Source organism: Ascaphus truei, chromosome 5 (genome assembly GCF_040206685.1).
Source record: "Ascaphus truei isolate aAscTru1 chromosome 5, aAscTru1.hap1, whole genome shotgun sequence".
NCBI classification, from domain to species: domain Eukaryota; kingdom Metazoa; phylum Chordata; class Amphibia; order Anura; family Ascaphidae; genus Ascaphus; species Ascaphus truei.
Window position 1 is genome coordinate 232,585,200 of NC_134487.1, and position 18,564 is coordinate 232,603,763.

Genomic DNA, 18,564 nt, shown 5'->3' on the forward strand with positions numbered 1-18,564 from the left:
TTTTTTCCCCCCAACTTTTTCTTTATTGGTTTTTCAAGATTTACATCAACCGGTTTTGTAGAGGTGGGAGTGGTAAGATTACAAACAGAAAGGGGGGCGGGAAGGGGGTGGATTACATGTCTACTGTTGCACTCGTATTTCTCGTGATCACGTAATATTTTTACAAACATTTTCATTACGGCCAAGACATAGGAACATCAATGATATGTCACCCTCAGCTATCCCAGATCGAACTCTATTCTTGCTCTCCATTAGTCAAACCAGTGGTGGGCAACATGGTACACATCAAGGGTTCAGCCACTTAAAGGGCTGCACGTGGTCTTTTGCCATATAACCACTCCCTATAACTCCTGCAATCTCCCCATATAAACGCTCCCTATAACTCCTATTGCCCCATATAACCGCTCCATGTAACTTCTATTGCCCCATATAACCACTCAATATAACTCCTATTGCTCCATATAACCACTCCGTATAGCATCTCTCCCCCTCTGTGCTGATCTCTTTATCCCCCTCTCACTGTCCCCCCCCCTCCTCTCTCTCTGTGCCCACCTCACCTCTCTCCCTCAACTCTCGCACTGTCTCCCCCACGTCTCGCTCTTCCCCACTCTGTCTCCCCTGCCTCATCTCTCATTCCCGTTCTGTTTGTAGGCCCGCCGTGTCTGTAGCCCCACCTCCACATGCCCGTGAGACAGGCTAGAAGTTGGAAGTGATTGGGGAGAGAAGTGGCTTTGGGTCGCAGGGAAAGACCCATAGAGCCCATGCTGCCGGTTGCCCACCAATGCGTCAAAAAATCAGGGCCAGCTGTGAGTTTGGTGGGGCCTAGTGCACTGTGTACGATTACTTCCTCAGTCGGATTCTCCTGCTACCACATGTCACCTTAACTACGCTATGTCACGTGACACGCAGGGCCTCTTGGCTGTCCCGTGTCATGATGTGACGTGTCATCAAGGCGATGCCATCTCTTAGGCCTGGGACATATTAGGTTCAGCCTCGCTGAGCAGATGCACTAACCCCCTGCATCTGTCATCAGCGCGGCTATAGTATCCCCTTCCGCATGCGTGCGGAGGCTCAGAAAATTTGCCGCTCGGGGAAGCGGAGGAGCGGTCACGTGTCTGCTCACATCCAATGGGAGTGCGGGACTAGCCCCGCCTCCTGACACGCCTCCGCCCCGCCCCCAGAGCGCGCTCATTGCCTCGCCTGCCAGGACAGAAAAAAGCACAATTTTGAGCAGGCGAGGCAGAGCAGGAGCGCGGCTGAACCTGCTATGTCCCAGGCCTTAGAATCACAGTTAAAATGTGGTTATTTTAACCACCACAACATTTAAACTGCACAGCAATGGCACCGCCACCCAGCAGGCCAAAATTGTTAACCTGGTTTTTCCCCCCACTCCCCCCAACCCAAATTTGAGTTTTCCCAGCGTGGTAAGATTCCCACGGTTCCCAAATCCTAGAGAATCTCGATTAGGTATCTTAATAGAGAATGTTTAAACATGCTATCCCAGATTTTATTTTCCACCTGTTTCATGAAGGTTTGTATTTGTCACCAATTTTTGGCGATTATGCAGTTTGTATAAGGATCTCCACATGATGCCCCCTGATGGATGCGACATGCTAATGTAACCATTTGCTGCTGAAAGTATGTACAATATTAATCGGCCTGTATGCCTATCTAAGTTCTCGATAGGTTTAAATTGAAGGTATACCCATGGGTCAAGTGGGATGTCACTATCTGTGACGTTCCTTATTAACCATCTAATCGTTTCCCACAGTTTTTGTACTTTGGGACAAGACCACCAGAAGTGCAGAAAAGTACCTCTATTTCTGCATTCTCTCCAGTAGTCTTTTGTGCGGTCTGCAGAGATGATATGAAACCTATGGGGAGTGAGGCGCCACGTATGGAAAACTTTAATATTCACTTCACTGACTACCGAATGAATAGAGGACTTAGCAGTCCTCTCAAATATGCCCTGCTAATATTCCCACTCCGTCTCCTCCTAGGTCTCTCTCCCACTATGTTATGAACGTGGTTTCTCCCAAGCCGTCCTCTTCCTGCAGTTGACTATAAAACAGAGAGACCATCCCCATATTATTCTCGGAGTTGCAATAAAGTGATTCAGATATTGTTATAGGTCTGCTTGTTTGCATTTTTTCCTCTGGCGAGAATACAAGGTGTTGTAGTTGGAGATATTGGTAAAAAAAAAAAAAAAGCTTGTGAGGGAAGTGATATTCTCAGAAATCTTGGAAAGATCTCACTACTAATCCCCTAAAACAATCTTTGCAGCTAATCAAACCCGCATTTCTCCAGCTGAGAAATGATCCTGATTGCTCTGCTGGGACTTCCCGAGTTCCCACATATTGGTGTAAGTGGAGACGGTATTGTAGAAGAGAATGTACTGTATTGCTTTTCTACATTTTATCCCAGACTTCTAGGGAGTGCGAGATCACTGGGAGAGAGCGGTGTATTTGGATTCTATTTGTTTTTAATACACATTGCAAAGAGGACATATCCTGTACCAGGGATTTGTTCATTTCGCTGTCCACCCCTGGTTTTTGACCCGCAGGAAGTGACCAGTAAATTAGGTAGCTCAACCTTACCACTGTAATATGGTTCTATATCGGAGAGAGCTATACCTCGCTTTGTTAAGGGTTTACCTCAACTTTGATTCAGGGCTTCTTACCAATCCATATGAACCATGATTGTGACCTCTGTAAATCTTTAATTGCTGACATCCGGAGTACCTGAATTAGGTACAGGATCCTGAGCAATATATTAATCTTTGCAGATATTATTTTTCTGGACCATGATATTGGAGAGGGGGCCCATATGGTAAAGTCCTGTTTCTTTTTTTTTTATATATAGGGGAAGTTAATTATGGGCATATAGATCGTTATACTTTTTTTCTTAGGTGTACCGCTAGGTACTTAATGCTGTCGTCCTTCCAGTTTATTTTTAAATAGTCTATATGGAGTCCCAGGGCTTCTGATTAGGGTGCTGTAAATTCTAAAATTGGATAACAGGACAAATATTTCAATTTCTCTAAAGAGCTCAGGAAGGGAAATTTCAGGGCTTACCATTGACAGGAGTACATCACCACCAAACAACGAGATTTTGTACTCTGTTCCTATCCGTAGCAACTCGATTTTATTATTGAGTCTAATTGTGGACACTAAAGCCTCAATTACTAATGCAAACAGTAGGGGTGAGATACAATTGGGGATCCTTGTTGTTTTCCATTTTTTTTTTAGGAACACCTTGTAGAGAGCCTGACGCCTTTACTATTGCTGTGGGGGAGCTGTAGAGGGCTTGAATGCCTGCTAGAAAATCTTTTTCAGTACCTGGAACATGAAAGGCCAGATAACCCTGTCAAAAGCCTCAGCGTCCAAACCCAGAATCACTGTAAGGGTGTTGTGTGTAACAGTTGTGTCAATGTTTGTTATTCTACATACGTTGTCCGCTGCCTGCTTTTCAGCGACAAAACCCACTGGGGTGTGTGTGTGTGTGTGTGTGTGTGTGTGTGTGTGTGTGTGTGTCAAAATGGAAATATTACTGTATGCTCATTTGCATGTCTTAGATAGGTCTGCAACCCCGCCTTTCACCATTATCACACAGCACACAGCACTTCCACTGCAGCAAGAGATTCTAGGAAATGACATGCAAATGAGCACACAGTGCCACCTTTTGCTTCAAAACCATATAACATGGTCCCCTGTAATCTTATGCTTGCTGCATTTTACAGCTTTGAGCACAGCTTGGGTTAAGATGCATAGCCAGTAAACACACCCACAGACTTTTTTTTTTTCCCCTACTCTCAATCGGGCCCAAGCCACTTCAGTGGCATATATTTAAAATATATTTATATATATAAAACGCACTTTCCCCCACCCTATGGAAGATATGGCTGCTACGGTGTGTGTGGTGCGTTACCTGTGGCTCACAGAAGGCCTGAACTTCCGCCGCTGGGAGCCTGGGGTGTACCTGATTCTTATGGTGACAGCGCCTCCACCTGCAAGGGATCCCGATTTGGCAGGGTGAACCCTTACAGGAAACAATACTAATAATACACGCACACAAATATATGCTATCAACCTTTACTGAACACAATATTATTGGTACCCTATACCCCACAGTAATATAGACCCCAACCTGATACCAACAGTGAGTGTCCCCAGAGTACATTGGGTGCCAGGCACCAATTCCCTGATGTCCCTTTCCCAATGTCAATGCCCACCCAAAGTGTTGGCGATAGTGCTATCCCGTGGAGTGTTGGTGCACTGAGTTAGGTACCTGTCAGGGGCTCCAACACCTGGGTAATGCAGAATATCAAAGAGGATCCGTCTGATCCAACTTTGTCGTCCACCTCCGCGTGGGGTGAATTCCGTCGTGGATAATATCTTCTTACCGTCTTTACCATGTGTAGAAAGAGAGACAGAGGGGCGCAGACAAGGGTCAGAGTTAATATCAGACCAGTAGTTGAAAACACATACAATAGTAAACCAATGGTTAAGAGCACAGGGGTGATAAGAGTATAACGTAATATGTACTCACACAGGCCTGTGTGGTACTGAGTAGTACTATAGGTATCTTTATTTTCTTTCCTCCTTCTTGCTAGTCAGTCATGCTCCTTCTCCCTCTGTACATCATGGATGGGCCACTCAGGGCGCATGTAGTGGAAGACAGTGCCACACAGATGTATAATAATATGTTTATTTGGCAAAGATTGTGAGACAACAATTCACTCACACTGCTCAGGGACGCCGACGTCAACCTCCGCTCTCCGGTGCAGTGTGCTCCTGTTCGCCGCGTCCGGTCTACAGGACTGTTCACCGTCAGTGCAGGCGCCAGCTACGGTGTCCTCGAGCAGACGCACAACTTCTGGTCCAGGTCTACATGTATCAATATACCATGCAGGGTGCTACACAGACAGGTTAATACTCTATTTTAGGTAAGTAGCACTATACATGCTGCTGGCACAGTATTATTCAGAGGTCTGCATGTTACACGCCGTGTTACACGCCTCTGTCTCTCTTTCTACCTATGTTTTCTTGAGGATCGTGGGAAGATCCTTTCCAGGGGTTGAGCAGCAGACACTGAGCATTTGAAGTGTGGTATATGTATATTTATTTTTGACCTTATTCTTCTGTTCAGTTTCAAGCATTGTGTAAAGGGAGCGCCCCAGTTCACTTCCATCGTCTTTACCATGCAGCTGGTCTGGTCCCAGAACACAGGCCGCAGTCACAGCGTGGCGTCTCAGCGGTGCTGTACCCGACTATATGCGGCTACTGGAGAAAGGTCTCTGACTATGGGCTTTTCCTATAGCAGGCCCCAACTCACTGTAGCTTGTGGCTAAGGGAGAAGATCTGGCCTAGTCCAGGGGAGCACTGCTCCCTGGATACTACCTGCTCCTCAGAGGTCCCTCTTCCGACTGGTGTGGCTCCTGTAGCACGCCAAATGTATCTTCTTCTGTGCAGGGAGATCTCTATGCGTGCGCTTCCCTGGAATGTCCGCCGGCTAAAGAGACTGCTCTGCGCATGCGTGATTCAATACATAAAATGGCGGTGCCCTGCAGAGGGAGCCTCCGGCGAGCCAATCGCCGCTCCATACTCCCCTCAACACTACCCGCTTGCTCACAGAGGTAAGCGGAGGACCGGAGGGGGAAACCCAGGTCACATATATATATACAGTGTTCGAGAAACCTATACATTTGCTCGCCCCGGGCGAGTGGATTTAACCCCCGGGCGAGTAAATATTGGCCCAAGCAGCACACGTTTGGTACTAGGTGGCGAGTAGATTTTTTTGTGTGGCGAGTAGATTTTTTGGTGATTTGTCAACCACTGTATATATATATATATATATATATCATAGTTGGACAAAGATGGTACTCAACTGGATTCCAAGAGAGATTAAAAGACCAAGACGACGACCAAAAGTAAGATGGGAGGATGCGTAACGTGGAGAAGAGAGTAACGCTGTACCATTGGGAGATCATTCGGGAGGTCTTCATCCAGCAGTGGATCGCTAAGGGTTGATGATGATATGGCTATGTATACACACATAGTATCACATGATATGACTGTGAGCTCGGCTCTCTAGCACTGCCATGCTTGTCACTATATATCTATGAATAAAATATAGATATACACAATGTTATACTTAAAGTGTAAACTCTTTGGGACAGGGTCTCCTTTTGCCTTGTTTTCATTTGCCTTTTGTACGCATTCCCATTGTTTGTAATGTATTCACCTTGTATTGTAATTTTGTAAAGCGCTACACACATTTATTGACACACACACACACACACACACACACACTATAAATGCGGATCTGCTCTCCAGCACTGCAAACTCGTCACAATAAAAATATATATATATGTATATCAAATATGCACAATATAACATGATGATATGATTGTGAGCTGTGCCCTACAGTACTGTCTCATCCCCATGGTCACGCATCTCTATCGTCCAGCTGCAGAGGCGCTCCATCCCACTTTTCCTTCTCTATGGTCTCTCAGAAGTGACGCTCCATCGCTCCCTCTCTGTGCTGACAATCTTCCTCTCTATGGTATCTGAGTCCTCCCGGTTCTCTCCACACGTGCAGGATGGCTGAGCTTCGATTCCACGAGCTCGGGCTGGATGACCGATTGCTGAAGGTGAGGGGGAACCGGAGACTGGACAGGGCGATAGGGGGCAACCCAGAACCGGGAGATAGGTGGGGTTAGGGCAGGCCTGGTATAATAATGATTATTAGTATGTACAGGCTGGGTATAATTATAAAATAATACATCATTGTATACAGGTTGTAAATAATAACTATTTATAATAATATAGAGAGAGGTTTATGTGCAGCAGGGGGATATGCTATTACATTAGAGATTAGATTGTCTGTACAACACAAACTATGATGTTTGTTCACAGTATATAGTGCAGTGTGTATTAGTATATTAATATTCCAACCAACCCACTTCCGCCACAGGCCATCGCTGACTTGGGATGGTCTAAGCCTACTCTGATACAGGAGAAGGCCATACCACTGGCTCTGGAGGGTAAGGACCTGCTAGCCCGTGCTAGGACGGGCTCGGGGAAGACTGCAGCATACTCCATCCCCATCATCCAGAACCTCCTCCAGGCCAAAATGGTACGACCCACGCAGTCCAATTACACCGGTTGGGATACTCTCGGTGTGCATATGTAAGGCTGCGGCCATAGTGAGTGTGCGACAGAGCGCTAGTAGGCACGCGCGCCTGTCGCCTCAGCGATCTGTGCATTTTGTTCACTCATGCGACGGGGAGGTGGCCGTGACGTCACCAGGCTGGTTAGCACTTATTGGTGGAAACGCTCACATGACACGGCTGTCGCGTGAAAAATCTAAAATTTTGTCTGCTCAAAATCAGATGGCGGGACTGTTGCACTTACATGAATTTGTTGGTGACCGCGTACATTTTGCCCATAGCGTAAGAGTGGCTGCTGCTGTGTGTGAGGCTGGCGCTGCCACTCTGGCTGTGATGGGAAGGCTTACGCTGCCTGTGTGTGTGTATATGTGTGACGGGAAGGCTGGCGCTGCCACTGTGTGTGTGTGCGACAGCGACACTGTGTGAGCGCGACGGCAAAGCTGTGTGAGCGCGATGGCGACACTGTGACGTTGTGTGAGCGCTTGACGGTGTGTGAGCGTGTGATGGCGACGTTGTGTGAGCGCGTGACGGCGGGGCTGTCGCTGTGTTTGTGTGCGTGACGGCGCGGCTGTCGCGGTTTGGCCTCGGCCAGGGTGGCACTGAGCAGACGAGCGTGATGAAATACATTGCAGCAATGTGTGTGGCCAGCGTGAGCGAGCTCCTGCGCATGCTTGGCGCTTAGCTGCTTACCAAAGCAAGCAAAATTGAATTTGTCTCTCGCTCGCGCGTCACGTGAGCGGTTCGCCCAATGAGGGCGCACCAGCTCCGTGACGTCATGGCCGCGCCACCCGAATCGATCCCCCTCTCCTCCCCCCACGCGCACACACATAGCCGGCCACAAATCTCTGGGCCGAGCAGGGAGCGTGACGTCACCGCGCATGAGCGCCCTGCCTGGCCACAGCCTTTGTGTGCATGCGGCGTGTGTGTGCATGTGTGATAGTGAGGCAGTTGCTGAGGCTGTGCGTGACGGCGAGGCTGGCACTGCTACTGTGAGATGGGGAGGCCGGTGCTGTTGTGTGTGTGTGTGCGTGCGTGCGTGTGTGCGCATGACGGCGAGGCTGTCGGTGTGCGTGTGAGACGGAGGCTGGTGCTGCATGTTTGACGGCGATGTCGCGAGGAGGCTGCCGCTGTGTTTGTGTGAGAGATGGGGAGGGTGGCGAATTTGTGTATGTATGTCGAGGAGACTGGTGCTGCAGGTCTGTCTATCTGTGTGTAGGAAGCTGGTGCTGCCGTTGTGTGCGGGACAGCGAGGCGGCCACTCTGTGTGTGTGTGTGTGTGAGAGAGAGACGGGGAGGCTGCTGCTGTGTGTTTGACAGAGAGGCTGCCACTGCGCTTGGACGGTGATGCTGTCGCTGGGTGTGTGAAGGCGATGGCGCGAGGAGGCTGGCGCGCTGTGTGTGAGAGATGGGAAGTCTGGCGCTGGCTGTGTTTGTGTGTGGTTGTGTTTTTGTGTGTCTGACTGACGCTGTGTGAATGATGATGCTGGCGCAGTGCGTGATGTGGAGGCAGCCGCTGTCTGGTGCACGTGTGCGTAGGCTCGCACTGCTGCTGCCCGACTGATGCTCCCCTCTCCCTTTAGTCCGTCTCAGAACAGGCCACCCGGGTTCTGATTCTGGTTCCCACCAAAGAGCTGGGTCAACAGGTGCAGAAAATGATCCGGCAACTGACGTCATACTGCGCTCGTGATGTCAGAGTCGCAGACATTTCTGGCCAAGCTGACATCTCTGCTCAAAGGTGAGTGCTCGGTTTGGGACAGTGACACTGACATGGACTCTGTCCCTCCCTCAATAGAGTGAGACAAACTCTTCCCCCCTATCCTCTCTTGTGATACCCCTGAATCCCAACCCCAGGCCCATATTGATGGAGAAGCCAGATATCGTGGTGGGGACCCCGTCCCGTGTGCTGTCTCACATGACGCAGCAGACGCTCTGCTTGCGCGATACTCTGCAGGCGCTGGTGATAGACGAGGCCGATCTCATCTTCTCATTTGGGTTCGAAGAGGATCTGAAAAACCTGCTCTGGTGAGCAATACTCTGCGGGACTAGCAGGAGAAGGGTTAACAGAGTGATGCTCTGCAGTTCTCCGACATGGGAGCGGTTAATCGATCAATGCTCTTCGGGTTTCTGGTGATTGAAGGGTCAATGGAGCCATGCTCTGCAGATCTCTTGTAGATGAGGGGTTAACTGAGCGATGCTGTCTGGTATATGAGGGGTTAATGGAGCGATGCTCTCTGGTATATGAGGGATTAATGGAGAGATGCTCTGCAGGTCTTGTGGGGGGGGGGGGGGTTGGTGTGGTACTTTGCAGACCCTGACATCTTCCCTCCTTGTATTTGCAGTCAGTTCCCAAAAATTTTCCAGTCCTTCCTCATGTCGGCCACATTTAACGAGGACGTCCAGGCCCTGAAGGAGCTTGTTCTGCACAACCCTGTGAGTGTCGCCTGCCCTTCTCCCTGTGTGACCGAGAGGGGACACAAGGCAGTGCTTACACTGGAGGTGCCGCCTAGTGCTGTGTTATAGCCACACTCTCCCATAACCGTGATAGCAGCAGCTCATGAAAAGAGCTCCTAGGACCAAAGTGTTGTAATGGCAGCGCCATGTTTAAGGGGTCAGTCCTTTCTAGGACCATGCAACTATGCAGAGTATTCAAAGGCCCGTAAGAACTGAAACTGGTAATATGTTTTCACAGCTACCAACACATCCAATCTTTGCTTTTAGCACACTTTTTCTTTAAGTGATTCAAGTAGATTGTTAAATAATTTTTGTACATTTTGTTTTTTGATTCGCTCTGACTGATTGCGGCTGTAACTGAGATAGATGCGCAGTTTGATCTATCCTCGGTCATTGCCACACCTGTCACTTTTTCTATGTAAAATTGAAGTGAGATTTGTTTCATTCTCGAACTCGCCCACTCTTGTCTCATGCAAATGAACTCCAATATTGCAATCTCTCTTAAAACTGCCACATTTGAGCCCGATTGCATTTCTGTTTCATGCGTTCTGAACGTTTGCAATTAGGTGTTTAAATAGAAACCGAGTGTGTGACAGGCAGGGGACATGAGCTCTGATTGACATAGGTGCCTCTGCTGTCCTAAGCCGGGGGATTGCCTGTGTCCCATCTGCTGTCCTGAGCTGGGTGCCTGTGTCCCCTATGCAGTCCTGAGCTGGGTGCCTGTGTCCCCTCTGCTGTCCTGAGCTGGGTGCCTGTGTCCCCTTTGCTGTCCTGAGCTGGGTGCCTGTGTCCCCTCTGCTGTCCTGAGCTGGGTGCCTGTGTCCCCTCTGCTGTCCTGAGCTGGGTGCCTGTGTCTTCCCCCCCCCCCCCTCTCCTTCAGGTAACCCTGAAGTTGGAGGAGTCTCAGCTCCCGGATACCTCTCAGCTCACTCAGTATCAGATCCAGTGTGAGGAGGAGGAGAAGTTCCTGCTGCTCTACACTCTGCTCAAACTCTCGCTTGTCCGCGGGAAAACCATCATCTTCGTCAACGAGGTGGAAAGGAGCTACCGGCTCAAACTGTTCCTGGAGCAGTTTAGCATCCCGGCCTGTGTGCTCAACTCCGAGCTACCAGTGCAGTCACGGTGAGACTCTCCCGGGTACACTCTTTATGATTTGTACCTGTGTGTGATTATATAGATATATAAATAAATATAAACAGGGCTCGACAAATTTATAAAAAATAAAATAAAATTGGGCTGTAACCCCCCTCATTTTACCCGCTTGCAACTCTTACCGGCAGCGGGGTGCGGCGGCGTCTCCCTGCATCTCCCCCTGTAGCTCCCGTGTCTCCCCCTGCAACTCCTGTGAAAATGGCTGCACGGCGTCAAATGACGCCGCGTTGCCATAACAACGGGCTGTGTGCGTGCCGTCACGACGGAGGTCCAGCACCATTTTGTATTTTAGGGAGTAACGAGAAACTCCATGAAGTGGTTAGAATTGGGGCTGCATAGTGACTGGGGGGGGGGGGGGGGGGGTGTGAGGCTTCATGTATCACATTTATTTATTTATATTAGACTGAAATATTGGGAGAGAAATATGTATTTTTTTGGTTTAGGACTCCGGCACCTTTTTCCTACTAAAACACTGCCTTTTGTGCCCAACTAAGTCTGTTGAATGTAAGAGAATTTCTGCTGAGATTTTATTTATATATTCCAATGTCCCATACTTGGCAGATTTGGAGGTGTGTGTGTGTTTTGTGTGTGTGTTTTGTGTGTGTGTTGCTGCCAGTCGGTCTGATTTAACGTTGTGAATTATTGTTTCTGGGCAGGTGTCACATCATCAGTCAGTTTAATCAGGGCTTCTACGATTACATCATTGCGACGGACGAACACATGTTATCTGAGCCCACCGGGAGGGGGAAGAAGCCGGAGGGGAAGAGGAAGAAATTGGGCAGAGGCGAGAAGTGAGAACCCAACATACAGCTGTCACTGCACCACTATTCTGTCCTGCAACCCACACACCTCTTATCTCTTTTTTACTTTCGTCCCCCCACTCCTACTGTATATTTTGCTCTTACCCTCCACATTCCTATCTCCTTCCTCCCCTTTCCCTATCGCTCTCTTTCTCACTCCCCTTCTCTCTCTTTTTCACTCCCCTTCTCTCTCTCTCACTCCCCTTCTCTCTCTCTTTCTTTTCCTCCCACCCTTCTCTCTTTTCCTCCCACCCTTCTCTCTCTCATTCTCTCTCTCCGCCCCCAACCCCCTTCTCTCACTCATGCCTGCTCCTTCCCTCCTAGGGCTCAGGATAAGGAGTACGGAGTGTCTCGGGGGATTGATTTTCACAATGTTTCCACCGTATTAAACTTTGACTTCCCCCAGTCTGTGGATTCCTATATTCACCGCGCAGGCAGGTACGTGTCATAGAGGTGTGCCAAGTTCTTCCAGTCTTGGCTCCATTACGTCCTCCTGACCCTCTCGCCCCCCTCTCTCAGGACCGCTCGTGCCAATAACCCCGGTGTGGCCCTGACCTTTGTGTCACACACAGAGTTCCCCCTGCTGGCCGGGATTGAGGAGGCTCTGGGAGGGGGTGAGTTTGACACTCGGACACCCGCAGATTAACGAGGGATCTGGCCTGAACGATTCTTTGACTAGCTTGTATATGGCCAGAGGTGTAGTGACGTCAAAAACAGCCCAGGCTTACAATTTCATCATATAACAGCATATAAGTCTGTGTGTGTACCAGTGCGCCTTCACATCCAGGCAACACAATTCAAATATCAGTCTGTCCACTTAATGCACTGTGCAAAATTCCTATAGAGTTTTTTTCTTTAATGTGTGTATACCTTTATTTATATAGCGCCATCCAGGTACATAGTGCTTTGTGTGTGTGGTGTTGTCGAACACTGTGTGTGTGTGTATATATATATATTTTCCCAGAATCCCTTGCTGCAGTGGAAGTGCTGTGTGCTGGGTGATAATGGGGAAAGGTGGGGTTGCAGACCTGCCTAAGACATGCAGATGAGCATACAGTTGTATTTACATTTGCATATTTGCTTTGCTGTGGAGGGTTTTTGTCACTTTTTTTACTCACCATAACTTAACTCAGTATTATGGTTGGCCCATCCTTTAGCTTCTTTGCATACCCAGTTAATCAACCCCACACTGATGAGACCCATTAAGGTCGAAACAGCTGTTTGTGGGTGGTTTTCTGGGTATGCCCCTTAACCCTGGCTGTGCTCAAAGCTGTGACCATGCAGAAAACTTAAGCTTATAGGGAACCATGTTAAAAATGGTTTTTGAAGCAAAAAGTGGCACTGTGTGTTCATTTGCATGTCATTTCCCAGAATCCCTTGCTGCAGTGGAAGTGCTGTTTGCTGGGTGATAATGGGGAAAGGCGGGGTTGCAGACCTGCCTAAGACATGCAGATGAGCATACAGTTGTATTTACATTTGTGTGTATATATATATATATATATATATATATATATATATATAGACATATAGACATATATATATATATATATATATATATATATATATATATATATATATATATATATAGAGAGACATATATATATATATATATAGAGACATATATATATATAGAGACATATATATATAGACATATATATAGACATATGGAGACCAGGGGATCCTGATAGCCAAAAAGAGACAGCACACTGCAGGTATGGTGTCAAAAAAGTGTATTCAGTAACACAAGGCCGCCAACGTTTCGGTCCTCCCAAAGGGACCTTCCTCAGGGCACTGCCCTGAGGAAGGTCCCTTTGGGAGGACCGAAACGTTGGCGGCCTTGTGTTACTGAATACACTTTTTTGATACCATACCTGCAGTGTGCTGTCTCTTTTTGGCTATCAGGATCCCCTGGTCTCCATATGTCTACATACTCTCTATGGGACAAGCATCTGCCTCCTGCAACAAAACCGTGAGTGCTAATCTCCATACCTGACTATATATATATATATAGATATAGATATATATATATAGATATATATATATATAGATATATGTATATATATATATAGATATATATATGTATATATATATTGTGTATGTATGTACAGTGGTGTGAAAAGAATGTACACCCTCTTTGAATTCTATGGTTTTACATATCAGGACATAATAACAATCATCTGTTCCTTAGCAGGTCTTAAAATTAGGTAAATATAGCCTCAGATGAACAAGAACACATGACATATTACACCGTGTCATGATTTATTTAACAAAAATAGAGCCAAAATGGAGAAGCCATGTGTGAAAGTACACCTTATGATTCAATAGCTTGTAGAACCACCTTTAGCAGCAATAACTTGAAGTAATCGTTTTCTGTATGACTATCAGTCTCTCACATCGTTGTGAAGGAATTTTGGCCCACTCTTCTTTACAACGTTGCTTCAGTTCATTGAGGTTTGTGGGCATTTGTTTATGCACAGCTCTCTTAAGGTCAAGCCACAGCATTTCAATCGGGTTGAGGTCTGGACTTTGACTGGGCCATTGCAACACCTTGATTCTTTTCTTTTTCAGCCATTCTGTTGTAGATTTGCTGGTGTGCTTGGGATCGTTGTCCTGTTGCATGACCCAATTTCGGCCAAGCTTTAGCTGTCGAACAGATGGCCTCATATTTCACTCTAGAATACTTTGGTATTCAGAGGAGTTCATGGTCGGCTTAATGACTGCAATGTTCCCAGGTCCTGTGGCTGAAAAACGAGCCCAAATCATCACCCCTCCACCACCGTGCTTGACAGTTGGTTGGGGTGTTTGTGCTGATATGCTGTGTTCTGGTTTTCGCCAAACGTGGCGCTGTGCATTCTGGCCAAACATCTCCACTTTGGTCTCGTCTGTCCAAATGACATTGTTCCAGAAGTCTTGTGGTTTGTTCAGATGCAACTTTGCAAACCTAAGCCGTGCTACCATGTTCTTTTTAGAGACGAGGCGTTCTCCTGGCAACTATTTGTCTTTTTCTAATTGTTCTGTCATGAACTTTAACATTTAACATGCTAACCGAGGCCTGTAGAGTCTGAGATGTAACTCTTGGGTTTTTTGCAATTTCTCTGAGCATTGCACGGTTTGACCTTGGGGTGAATTTGCTGGGACGTCCACTCCTGGGAAGATTGGCAACTGTCTTGAATGTTTTCCCTTTTGAATAATCTTTCTCACTGTAGAATGATGGGCTTTAAATTGTTTGGAAATGGCCTTATAACACGGCGGACCATACGTCCCGTTTTGAACGGTACAGTCCCGTTTTTCCCCTATTTCCCAACCGTCCCGTCTTTTTTTTTTTTTTTTTAACTTATATATTTTTTTATTTTTCAGGAAACATGGTAACATAAAAAGGGGGAAGGGAATGGGGGGGAGGGGGTACAGAAAATAAAAGGGTTATGGGGTGGGAGAGGGTAGGGCGGTGGGGTAACATCCATCACTGGCTTCGCGCAAGAAGCAAACATTCCATGATACTTGTTGCATCCTATGCTAGGTCAAGATCTACCTAACCTTTAGTAGTTGTTTCTGGTTTCCTTTCTATTTTATGGTTCCTATTGGGTTCTTCCATATGTAAGTCTCCCAGGGGTCCCATGTTGTGAAGGTGTTGTGTCTGTCGTGTATTAGGCTTGTAAGTCTCTCCATCGTCATTATATAATTTATCTTGTGCAATACCTCATTGATCGGGGGGGGGGCGTTCTGTTTCCAATGTCTTGCGATTAGAGTTTTGGCTGCGGAGAGGATCTGCGTTATCAAAAAGTCTAATTTTCTCTCAAGTCCGTCGGTCGGTTTTAGTAGGAGCACTGTTTCTATATCCCATGTTAGCTCCACCCCTGTTGCCCCTTCTATTAGGCGTCCTAATTCTTCCCCAGAATAGGATGATTTTGGGGTAGGACCACCATATATGTTTAAATGTGCCTATTTGACAGCACATAGGGGAGGTTAGCGGGAAAAAGGAATGCTCCTTATTGCCTTTTTCGTAAAAGGTCTGGTTTGTCCATCTCATTGCTTTTGCGGTATCTTCAATCAGTATGTTTTTAAGTTCCAATCTATCCTTATCAATCGCTTCTCTAACTATGTCCGTTGGGCCTTGTTGGTAGGACTCCTCGTTTTCTCTGATACTATTGTTTAGTTTATTTATCCTTTTGTTTTTCCCCTTTTTCCTATGGGAGGCAATACTGATTATCTTGCCTCTGAGCGTAGCTTTATGCGCCGCCCATAGTGTACAGTCGCTGACTTGCCCGTTGTCATTTATTGTGAAGTAGTCCTGTATAGCCTTTCCTATAGCTTTTTTAGTGTCTGGTAACCTGAGCAGTAGGTCGTTGATTCGCCAGTGTGTGCCCATCGGCCTTTGGTGTAGGTCTCTTATGATTAGTGAAATCGGGGCGTGGTCTGACCATGTTATATTGTCTATTTCTGCCTTTATTATCCGATCCGCCAGTTATCTAGATACAAGTATGTAATCAATGCGCGTGTATTGTTTGTGCGGGGGTGAGTAGAAAGTAAACCCTTTGGTTATGGGGTTCATTAGTCTCCATGCGTCGACCAGCCCACCCAGTCTTATGCTTTGTTTTAGAGCGGTTGAGCTCTTCCATCTCAAGTATTGCTCTTTGCCCTTGAGCTTCGCCTGATCTTTATTGCAGTCTATAACTGTGTTAAGATCCCCTCCAATTATTAAGTAACCCTTCTTATATTGGCTTATCATCTCGAAAGCCTCATTAATGTAGCTTTCTTGATCTGTGTTGGGGGCATATAGGCTTACAAGTGTTAGTTCTATCGTGCCTAGTTTACCTGAATAAATTCAATTTATCTGAATAAAGAGAGACAATTAACATTCGCCCGGCCTTGTCTCTCTTTATTTTTTCTGCTACAAAGGGGATACTAGTTCTAATCAGGATGGCTACTCCCGCTTTTTTGTCTGTCGCTGGTGAGTGATAAATTTGGTGAAAGTTTTTGTCTCTTAACCTAATCATGTCTGCTCTATTCAGGTGCGTTTCTTGAATCATGTGTATATCGCTTTGTCTGTTTTGAGGTCTCTGAACAATAGTCTCCTTTTCATGGGAGAGTTCAGTCCCCTGACATTCTGCGTTGTTATCTTTAATACTTTAACCATATGGTGGTTTAAAATTTTGTGCGCGGGTGTTTGCCGGAGGCAGTTTGTTGTTAGGGGGTGCCCTGTGGAGATTTTTCGGATTGCGGGACCGTATCACAACTATTGTTTTGGTTGTGTCATGTTGTGTGCCTTTAGGTGTAATCCAGTGTGGATGAACTGGGGAGAACATTGGGGGAGAACAAAAATAACCTTGGGGGATTTTAACGTGGAGTGGTGTAGTGCCCTCTGGTGCTTTGGGCCTTTGACTCTGCGTTTGGGGTGTTGGGGACATGCAGGGTCAAGAAAAAAGGGGGAAAGTGTGTGTGGGGTGCAATGTGGTACTTGCAGTCTGGAGAGTATTGGTTGTAAACAGTAGTCCACTCCGCTTGGACTTCCGCCGGTGAGTCGTATTGTTGAACAACCTTCTTTTCTACTAAGACTGACTGGAACTAAAACACAGATGTGGGGGGGCGGGGGGGGGGAAATACAACAATCAAACTTCTGGATCAAACATGTTAAACAGTTTTAAGCACAGTAAAAATTGTTTAACTATCTAAGCTAGACCAAATATATGGAGGCTTAATAATGGCTTAAACCTTATGCTCTCAATTATTTAGTTATACTGTGCTTTTTTTTTTTTAAACCTTTTCCCTCCCTCCTCCCGCTCCCGGTAGTTCGTGTCTTTGTATTTGGATCAGCATACAGTTTCGGGGCTCCTGATTACAGTTGAGGTATGAATGTCTCTCCTGTGCTCTCGTAGCTTTGCCGTGTTCTGGTTGTTATGCCTCAGCTCTTGGGGCTTGTTGGGTTATCCTGGGTTAGTTGTCACCCTGGACCACCTTTCGCGTCTTGGTCGCGGAAAAGCCTTCCCTGTATCTCTTCGCAGTTCTTCTGGGATCTCCAGTCCTAGTGCTGTGATGAATTCTGGGCCTTCCTCTGGGGTTCTCATGGTGGCCTGTTTGCCTTTGTGGGTGGCGTGGAGACGGAAGGGGAAGCCCCATCTATATCTGACGTCTTTACTCCTCAGATAGCCTGTGATGTTCTTGAGTTCTCGCCTTTTGGCCATGGTTGTTGGCGCGAGGTCCGGGAAAATTTGCAGTTCCGTGTCCTCAAAAGAGATTTTATCTAGGTTTCTGACTTTGGTAGAAATTTCCTCTTTGGTAGAGAAATAATGAAGCCTTGTGATTACGTCTCTAGGCCCTCTGTTTTCAAATTCTCTTGGCCTGTAGATTCTATGGGCTCGGTCCAGTTCCAGCTTTGCTTCGGCGATTTCTGGGAGTATGCTCTGAAAAAGTCTGTTTAGGTATGGTTTGATTTTCTCGTTAAGGACTGTCTCCGGGATATTGCGAATTCTAAGATTGTTCCTCCGTGATCTATTCTCTGCCTCTTCTTGGGCGTCTTGAAGGCGGGAAATCTGTTTTTTCATTTGGGTTATATCCTCATCCGTCGCCGCTTGTCCTTCAGTAACTGTCTCCATGGCCTCCTCCAATCCTGTCGTCCGCTCCTCTACCTCTACGATCTTGGTGTGTAGGCACTTCATTGCGGTTTGTAACTCCTCGTGAAACGCCTGTTTAATTTCTTTAACCCAGGTTTTTAGTTCTTTCCCGATATCTGGGTGCCGATCTGCTTCTGACCCTGAGTCCGAGTCTGAGCGATCTTGAGCTTGTGCGGCTTTCTCTTTGCCCGTTGGTGTGGGCGCCGCGTTCCTTCTGGTGAAGAACGTGGAAGATTCTGGCTTCCCTGTCTTTTTAGGAGGGGCCATGCCGTCTGTGCACAGCTATGGGGTGTAGAGGACAATCAGGTCCGGGTCTTCCTCTTTTATATTGGTTGCTAGGTTGTCTTGGGTACGGGGAGCTGAGAGTGGTTCTTGTCGTTTT

The 18,564-nt window shown here is 47.0% G+C and overlaps 1 protein-coding gene across 1 annotated transcript in view; it reads left to right on the forward strand.

Moving 5' to 3' along the window:
• The first annotated feature begins 6,489 nt into the window (after positions 1 to 6,489).
• DDX56 (DEAD-box helicase 56) overlaps positions 6,490 to 18,564 on the forward strand; it is a 36,616-nt gene continuing 24,541 nt past the window's right edge. The window contains exons 1-9 of the mRNA XM_075601716.1: positions 6,490 to 6,652; positions 6,976 to 7,137; positions 8,752 to 8,906; positions 9,023 to 9,193; positions 9,511 to 9,601; positions 10,503 to 10,744; positions 11,431 to 11,565; positions 11,899 to 12,012; positions 12,094 to 12,188. Coding sequence (XP_075457831.1) covers positions 6,602 to 6,652; positions 6,976 to 7,137; positions 8,752 to 8,906; positions 9,023 to 9,193; positions 9,511 to 9,601; positions 10,503 to 10,744; positions 11,431 to 11,565; positions 11,899 to 12,012; positions 12,094 to 12,188 — 1,216 coding nt within the window. The 5' untranslated portion in view covers positions 6,490 to 6,601. The remainder of the gene's footprint in view (positions 6,653 to 6,975; positions 7,138 to 8,751; positions 8,907 to 9,022; positions 9,194 to 9,510; positions 9,602 to 10,502; positions 10,745 to 11,430; positions 11,566 to 11,898; positions 12,013 to 12,093; positions 12,189 to 18,564) is intronic.